Consider the following 9,488-nt stretch of genomic DNA (forward strand, 5'->3'; position numbering starts at 1 on the left):
AATAGTTTATTTTGAATTTTAATAAACTAAACGTTCACCAAAAAACTTTAGTGAGAAAAATTGAAAAAACGAACTACAAACATATTAACGCCAAACATTCGGTAGAACTTATAGAATATTGTAAAAATATATATATATATATAATCTATATTATAATATAATATATATATATATATATAATCTATTTATCGTTGACAAATTTTGGTACAAGCAAACAAACAAATTCAAAAACAGACAAGAAGACATATGATATGAAGTTAATAAAAGCGTGATAAAGAAAAATAAGAAATATCGGAGGGTTTTACATCACGTAGTCAAGCGTTTAATAATTTTTAAGCGAGTTGGTTGAAAAATATTTGAGAGTTCTGTTCTTATTTTAATTGGTTTTTAACGATTTATCTTAGAGGCTTATTTTGTTATTTTACGAATTGTGATGAAAACTAATTTTATTTCATTTTCATCTAAAACTAATGAAATTTTTTTAATAGAAACTAACTACCGCAATTATAAAAACGTTCAATAAATTGGCCCCATAGAATCAATGGCAATTATTCTCGTCGAAGCTATCGGTAATAATTTGTCACCGTGCATTTCAGCCTGTGTAGATTGTGAGTGCAGTGCGGTTATGAAGTGTTCATTTTCTTTCGGCGTAGGTTATCAACTATCAAGAGACACTCACTTGTTACGCCTGCACATGCATCCATCATGGGTTTTCTTTCGTTTTTGCTCGTTGCATGTAAGCCTCTGTCTTTCGAAGGAAAACGGATTTTGTTAAATATATGTTCCGACGGCATTTGGAAAATGATGTTAGAAGTTGGTTGTTACATAACAAGTTTTTGTTAGTTAATTTCAACCAGAACAGATTATTATTATCACATTAATAATTTGAAAAATATTATATCTATTTATCCAAAATCCTTAAATCGTCAAACTTGATAAACGTCATTCTAGTTTTTATTGAATTGTGCCCATCATCACAATCGTCGCTCATATTCACTCAGGTATTTAATAAAGTCTGTAATTTTAATCATCATCATTGCTTACATCATCTCCATCACCATTTACATCATCTCTATTATTATACATCGTCTCCATCTCAAAGACAATCAGCTCTTACAATCCTCATCGATCTCACCAGCGTCTGAAGCAGCGGCACTTTTTATACAATTACAATATTAATAATTGCTGGTGAGAACATCTCTTATTTCCTCATAAAAACATATTAATGATAATAATAACAATAAATAATAATAATAATAAAAGTAATAACTATAAATGCTACCATCCTCATCATCTTCATCTTTATTTCTTCCCAATATTTGGACCATATCGCTTAAATATCAAAGAGGGACATTGATCCTTCATTCATAATGCAATCCTTTCAACGTATGCACAATTTGCCGCATAATTCTTTAATAAATTTTTAAAGAAAAATATCAAAAAAGCATGCAAAACAATGTAAAATGATCCGCCAAATGGCAATTTAAACATTTCAAACATTTTGTAAACAAAGACCATCTGATTTACAGAAATCTTTTTTATGAGAGCCACCGGTTTTGCGCTTGCAGATTGTGGTATTTTGTATTACACAGTGGGTATTGGAGTTTTATTTGTCATGTTGTGGTGAGGTATTACAACCTGAATTGCGGCAGTTGTTGTGTTTGAGTTTTTGTTTAGTCAAATTCTCGGTTGTATTTGTTTGGGTGTTAATGTCAAGGTTGTTAAAAATACTGCCATAAAGTCTTCAATTGCAAACTTATTTTAATATAATAAAGAATATAAAAGTTTTTGCTAGCAAATTTTTAATGTTAGTAATGTTGTTCTCTTTTTTGTTTTGAAAAAATGAAAGTATCTTCTATTTTTATATACAAAACATCTACAAATGGCTTAGTCGTAAAATTTTCTCTTCTAAAGAACTCAGATAGTAATTAACAAATCAAACTGTTAATGGAGACCCTATTACTACATCGTCAAGCGGGAAATGGGCCTCGTTCACTCCAACAGTTGTTTCACCTTCTTCTCGACAACGTTGATCTTGTCACAATGTATTGCTACATATTCTATGCAGTATTTATTTATTTGATAGTTCCGTTAGGCAAACATTTTTGTTCAGGGTTTCTCTTATGTCCCATTTGATCATAAAGTCACATCATCTAGGACCTTACACAAGTTTTTGTTTGGAGTCTAAAAAAAACAAAATAATTCGCCCGAACAGAAAATCTTTGTTTAAAAACTATCTATATACATACAGTCGAAACAATCATGAATGGTCCGTATTTAGTTGCTGGGAAAATGCTTCAACTCTCATAAGCCTAAAACAATATTACGGTTATTGCTAGAAAATATAGTACATTACTAACATTGTAGAATGTTTTCATGTAAATTTAAATGAGGAACAATCTTTGAATTATTGGTTTATTAACTGTTGGTTGTAAGCATCACACACACCACACACATGCACAGACATACACATTTATGTTCAAAGACATACGTACATTAGTCGAAAATGCAAATCGGTTCACTATTGGAAATGTGAAATGTGTTTGCACATACGTTTGCGCGTGCATATGCTGTACGTGGATGTTGTATGTCAGTAGGAAAAGTGTTCAGGGTGATGATGAGATACAACACTGTGCAGCTGACTGCCCCAATCCATTCATGACAATTTTCATCCAAACATGCGTCGCTTGAAGGCATTAGACATGTGTTGTGTGGCTCACGTCATGTAGCTATTCAATTCTTTCAATCTTACTCATTCTCATATCTCTACATATTTCGTGTTCATGTTGAAGGTTGTGCTTGCAATGTATTGCAGAATAATAGTGGCACAGCGATGCTTCAGTAAACATCTTTATTGCTAATGGAATTGAACCTGCAGAGTTATTGAAAAACAATAAAATGAATATTAAATAACGTTTTGGAGACTTTTCTCATCACAACTTAACATTTTATAGTATTTTCAAATTATTTTATTGAATGTGATTTTATCGCCTACCAAATTAAATTTTCAAGCATTAATTTGTGTGTTTATTTGTTCTAATGAAATGTTCCATTCTTTTTAATTATATTACTTTAAATAAAAAATTTGGGAATATCTCTGAAAGAGAAATGATTAAAAACAAAAATAATACATTTTCTTAAAAAATAATTACAATATTCCTAAGTTTTTTGCAATGAATATTTTTGGGGAAATATATGAAATATTGCCGTCAGGCTCCTAATATGAACTCAGGTTGCCAGGCAACACTCAATAAAACTATTTCGTAAATTTGAGGGACGCGTTTATTCATCTCCTCGTTAACACGAGGCTTCCTAATAATTTGGCAAGTTTATTGACTAATAATTCACGATTAATTAGGTTATTGAAGAATTCGGCAAATTTATTGACCAGTTAATTATTTGCAGGCAAATTGCGTTTTTGTTGCGTGTAAGGCATGAGCATATGGGGTATGACATATATGCTCGGATGAAAAATTAAATAGATCGTTGACATACAACACACGTTAAAACTGTATAATCTTTAATATTGAAGTGACGGTTTAAAATTTATTTAGACCAGACCAGATTGCGGTTTAAAGTCATAGCATAGAAGTACTAAACTAAGTTTTTTTTTATACTGTCATTGGCCCTCTTATCATAATCGTGTCACTATAACATTCAAAGCGGCGTTTGCGTATGGGCGTGGGAGGGGGGACTATAAAATACAGCCTGGGCAAGCCCTCATTAACGCCCCCTAACTTATATTATGTAGCTTTTACGCAAAAAATCTATAACTTATCCTAAAAAATTTTCTCACTAATTTTACAATGACAGTACCTGCTTTGACGGTTATTTTTACTCCAATCAATAATTCAAACGAGCGCATCTAATAAAAAGGAAGGGAGGACAAAATTTGTTTGTTTATATTTTGTGTCATTTTTTATACTGCTGTTTAAATGTTCTCATTAAAGTTTTGGATTCAGTGTTTTGTTTTTTATAAATAGAAACATTTTAAAACAACAGAGTTTGAAAATGGTGCCATGGTGCCCCGAGCAAATGCCACAGGCTTGCTTTCCTTGGCATGCCACTGTAACTTATTTGTTATATTTTGGACACGCATCATTAACCGGCTTAAGAACTGTTGCTTCTAGGTCTAGGTTAAATTCAAATGCTACGGTTATTTAACCGCCGTAACAATTATATTCTTTTAACCGAGTTTATTTGCATGTAAATGTCGAAGAAACTCCAATTATTTTATTTTATTTCAGAAGGTGTTTCCATACACTTTCAATGTGTTACTTTCAGATAATTTTTTATCACACATTCTCACGACAACTAGACTGTTTCAGGAAATTTTAAAATTTTTAAGTTTTTACTCTCAACTTAAACTCTGAAAAAGAAACGCCGGCAATGTAGATCAAACAGTAAAATTTTTATTAGCGAATAATAAAATGTAAACTTCTTAAATAAAAATAAGAATACAACGATTATAGCAAAGGAAAGACATCTGGAGCTGAAAAACAATGAAATCAATTTTCAAGAGATCGAGATTGGTCAAACAAACTAGCCCAGTCGAAGTAGATAGAAACTAATGGAATGTTTAATTTTAAAACTAAAATGTTACCAGATAATTGTTTAAATTGCAATTGATTTAATAATTTTTTTTATTGAATAATTACTAAATGTTAAATTTTGAAATGTTTTTTGAAATAAAAATTCAACTCGATAAGTTCTTAAACTGTCAATATTCGAAGTGAAAAGAATTTTTCGCTCCTAACTCCAACGAAAAAATTAAAATTTATAATTTCAATATCTGGCAATTAAAACTTTTTTAGTTAGACTCTAAAAAAGACCACAAGTTTCAATAACATCTTTCCAATCAAATGCTGTCAGTTACTCTGTCAACATAATCAAAAGTTATTTCATTCAAAAACTCTGTAGAAATTTTCAAAGCACAAGAAAGATCTTTCTTTCTTTATAGCAAGCTTCTAGTCAGACTTATCTGAATGAAAGCAAGATCGTGAACCAACTTGCGCTAAAACATAAACTTGACAAAATTTTGAATGGCCGTGCATCGAAGGAGGGCTTAGAACAAAAATTTGTTATAGTTATTTATCTTAATGTGTAGAAAAACAAACATACAACATATGCAAACACAACACGCGTTGACAGACGCATACGTACACATACACAAACACACACAGAGAAACACACATACCTTATTACAAACACACATACCTTATTACAAACACACAAACATTACTATTTTATTTTTATTATTATAAGATTTGTAAAGCAAACATAATAATTTCCTAAAATGAAGTTTATTTGTTCGTTCTTACACTCTCACAAAAGTGCTTTCAGCATACACGCACACATATACATCTTTTATTTCTGTTTTATAAGTTGAGGACAGGCCATTAAGATGAAAAGCAACCTAATATCACCTCATCTACATAATTCTTATGTGCATGCTCCAAGGCAATGCGTGGGCGTCTCTATAGAAAATAAGATCAACTTACGTGCAGCGTACGATATAGCAACTATGTATTTATATGACGTATGCATTGGAGATCTCATGGCTGAGGTTACACTGTTGTAAACTTTGAACGATCGTTACTACAGACACCAATGTTATAACTTCAAAGATCTCTGTATCTCCAACACCAGTGTTCTAGAAGCCAACGATCGTCGAGTTATCGTTATTCCGTAGGTTCAAGATTTCCGATAGATGAACACAACTGCTTCAAATGTAAACTTGGTTGAACGTTTATTCGAATGCCAACAGTAATAGAAACACTATACTAATCCAAGTAACTACATAAATCGCATTTACGACTTCGCTTCAAACCTCGCTACTAACGTCGCTATTCGCCACTCCGTATATAGCCTGTGTACAGTAGATTTTTACAATCCTCTATAGTATGAAAAGATTCTATGGCTTACAATCAATGACAAATAGCGAAGATAACAAATATAACAAGATAACAATAATTAATTATATAGCGTAATTCCACCATTCCGGCGGATATAACAATACTGTTGTGGCTTTCGTTGAGTTGCACTGCGTCTTATTGCGTTGTGTGGCATTGCGATCTATGGCACTGCATTAAGTTGTATTGTGTTGTGTTGTACTTCGTTTTATTGTATTGCATTGTATTTTATTGCATTGTATTGTATTGTATTGTAATGTATTGTATTGCAATGTATTGTATTACGTTGTACTTACTGTGTTGAACTGGAATGCAATGCGTTTTATTTCTTTACGTCTTGTTGCACTGCATTGTAATGCATGGCGTTGCGTTGTGCATGGAATGTTGTTGTAATGCCTTACATCGTATTAAATTGTAGTGCATTGCGTTGTATCTTACTGAGTTGTATTATACTGCATGGTCTTGCACTGAGTTGCATTTTATTGCGTTGTATTGAATTGCATTGTGTGGTATTGTTTTACGTTGTATTGTATTGTATTACGTTGTATTGTATTGTATTGCATTGCGTTGTATTGTGTTGCGTTGTATTGTATTGTATTGCGTTGTATTGTATTGTATTGCGTTGTATTGTATTGCGTTGTATTTGTATTGTATTACGTTGTATTGTATTGCATTGTGTTGTATTGTATTGTATTGCGTTGTATTGTATTACGTTGTATTGTATTGCATTGCGTTGTATTGTGTTGTATTGCGTTGTATTGTATTACGTTGTGTTGTATTGTATTGCGTTGTATTTGTATTGTATTGTATTACGTTTTATTGTATTGTATTTCATTGCGTTGTATTGTATTGCATTGCGTTGTACTCTATTGCCTTGTATTGTATTGCGTTGCGTTGCACGATATCTCAGCAATTCCACTTGTAATGATAAAGTGGAATAAATGGTTCGTGCTAATTTGCTGGTTACCTGTGTGTTCGTGTGGTTGTGATAGCAATAAACAGTATGCGGGCAGTGAAAGCAGTGCCCGTCATGATTTCTCTGTTTATTCATTCATTCATTTATAGTGAATTTAAAAAAATTATGCCTAACCTCTGCTAAAAATGTACCATCACAACTTTTCTAAATTTGTATGAAGGACTGACTCAAGTTGTGACCGGCGTAACGAGAATAAAATTGGTCACTGTGTAGGGTAAACAATGTACCTAATATATTACATTTTGAGTTTAAGTAACTTTGGAGAAGTCAACTCGTAAATCCAGTTTTGATAGGTTGAATATTTCGGCTTAGCTGAAAAAAAGCTGGATACTTGTTAAGATTTAAAAGTATTTTTCAAGCCTTCTTTTCAAAAACAAGCTCATGAAAGTTATTTTTAGATGGTTTTGCTGGCTACTTATTGGCGAGAACTCTCAGGCGATCATTTATTATTCAGACCTTTGAGTTCAGCTAATAAGTTTCGTAATAAGCGTAATTAAATTTTAAAGGTGTTTAACCTTCCTATTTTTAAAATTTTCAAATTTTACAGCATTTTTTTGTTGTTTTTGTGTGATAGTCTTCTTTGCTGGTTGCAAAAATTTCAATTCAGATTCAGCAAATATACAGTGATGTTGTATGTAATATGACATTTTTTCATTACCAATTTTTTTTTTCAACAGGACTTAAAAATTCGAGCTTATGATTAATTTTTTAATAGGTAAAATTTTGTAACTTTTATATTTTACAGTTTGCACTTGTTATCATTTGATTCATTCCATTCAACGAAAAACATCGATATGCGATATGCAAATGACACAAACACATCACAACATTGTTGCGATATTTCGTGCTCATAGGTATCCAGTGATGCGAGATTTTGTCAAATTAAATTTTTAATGATGTTCTTAACATACTCAATTTTGAAGTATTCATAACATAAAAAATTGTTTTATTAAAAGTTTTTTTTTGAATGTTTAAAGAAGTCTTTTATTTAAATAAAATAATTGTTCAATGATTTTGGGAGTAAAGGCGTGAACAACTTTAAAAATCCGGCAGAATTAACACGTCAATTTGACAAATAAAAATCTAATAAAGAGCACTTATTTGTTTGTAGTGAAATGAAATTTTTAGTAATTTTTTTATCAAGCATGTTATTTCAAACTACTGACTCGATGTGATCAAAAATTGAATTTCAACTAGTTCAAAATTTAACAGATATAATTTCAAAATAAGTTAATCATCAACACTTAATAATTTAGATATTCAAAATTAATAAAGTCCGACGAACGTTGTGCCAGTGTCCATCATTCCAGGTTCTGTTGGAGTGGACTTCGAACGCCAGTCCGTACACACACCTCCTGGCGAAGACCACGTATCCTTCGATCAGGTACATGGAGACCAGGTCGGCACTGTATTGTTCAGTGATTGGTCATTCAATGCATGAAATTGGTTGGTTGTTGGCTACAGGTAGTTGTTTAACGAGTGCAATTGGTTGATTGTGAAGTTTTTGTGTTGCCAAGTCGGCTGGGATTATTGGTATTTTTAGTAAATGTTTTACGTAGAATCATTTAAAGATTTAATTGGCTTTGGCCACAATTTATCCTAATATTTTGTTGTTGTTTTTTTTCATGAAATGAAAATCTCGTAACGAAAGAGTTAAAGTTAGAAGTGGTTCACCTAAAGCTTGTTATCTTTTTGTAAAAATTATCCCAAATTTCATGATTGATTTATATGTTTTAACATCATAATTAAAAAAATTAATTTTTTATTTAATTAAATTTATCAAGGGTTTAACTCTTTGTTTTGAATAACAACTTGGAAATTGGCAACTACAAAATGAGAATTTATGGCAAGGACTTCATTTTTAACAAGGTGGTGAGCCAATGTTTGATGAGCTATCAAATTTGAAATAAGTGTCACTAGGTGTCACTTTAACAATCGAGTCACCAGATGTTAATGGTTTCTCTGAAGTAAATATTGTTCTGTCTAGTGAGTAGCTGCCATTCAGATGCCATCGTCTCATGAGAATGATGATTCGCCCAGTCAATGATACGAATGACATCAATGTAAAATAACTTGCTCGTCACTAAGCTTGCGAAAATATCCTTATAATTTATGTAAAATATTAATTTATATATACGGCCGTTTAATTCATTTAATTTGTACATTTTGCTATAAAAAATTTTTAAAATACTCTCTCTCTCTAGCCAAAATTTAGACAGAAATAAAAATGATCTCGAAAGCATGCTACGATCTGGTTAATCTCGCTTGCAGGGCATTAGCGTACAAAACGAGCTCGGCGAATTGATACGTTCATCTTCCTCATCATAAGAAAGCAGGGTAGGCGATTATGCTATGATCTGTTTTGCCTGTCAGTTAGGCTCCTTGTTGGGAAGGTTGTGGGCGGTACGTGGTGTTGTGCGATGGTGTTGAATGATGCCGTGTTTATGTATCATGCTATGTTATGCGCTATCGAGACTTTGCCCTACGATGCTATTTTCAAAAGTTTTTGTGTTACTTGAAGTTTTGTAGAGTGATATATGTTACTGCAGCGTGATATTTTGTGTGGCAGGATATTTCCATAAGACAATGCGATTTTATGT

At 31.9% G+C, this 9,488-nt stretch overlaps 2 protein-coding genes across 2 annotated transcripts in view; both read right to left on the reverse strand.

Annotated features, from left to right (window-relative positions):
- HELRODRAFT_167978 (hypothetical protein) overlaps positions 1-1,095 on the reverse strand; it is a gene marked incomplete at both ends in the record, with an annotated part of 2,598 nt that extends 1,503 nt beyond the window's left edge. Inside the window, one exon of the mRNA XM_009013686.1 lies at positions 1,045-1,095. Coding sequence (XP_009011934.1) covers positions 1,045-1,095 — 51 coding nt within the window. The remainder of the gene's footprint in view (positions 1-1,044) is intronic.
- Positions 1,096-5,530: 4,435 nt separating this feature from the next.
- On the reverse strand, positions 5,531-8,900 carry HELRODRAFT_167979 (hypothetical protein; the record flags this gene model as incomplete). The annotated part of the gene is made up of 7 exons (XM_009013687.1): positions 5,531-5,653; positions 5,831-5,869; positions 6,209-6,257; positions 6,351-6,379; positions 6,880-6,951; positions 8,174-8,294; positions 8,833-8,900. The coding sequence occupies 7 exons, from the start codon at positions 8,898-8,900 to the stop codon at positions 5,531-5,533; spliced, it is 501 nt and encodes a 166-aa protein (XP_009011935.1).
- Positions 8,901-9,488: the final 588 nt, after the last annotated feature.

This window comes from Helobdella robusta (genome assembly GCF_000326865.2).
Source record: "Helobdella robusta unplaced genomic scaffold HELROscaffold_12, whole genome shotgun sequence".
Taxonomy (NCBI): Eukaryota; Metazoa; Annelida; class Clitellata; order Rhynchobdellida; family Glossiphoniidae; genus Helobdella; species Helobdella robusta.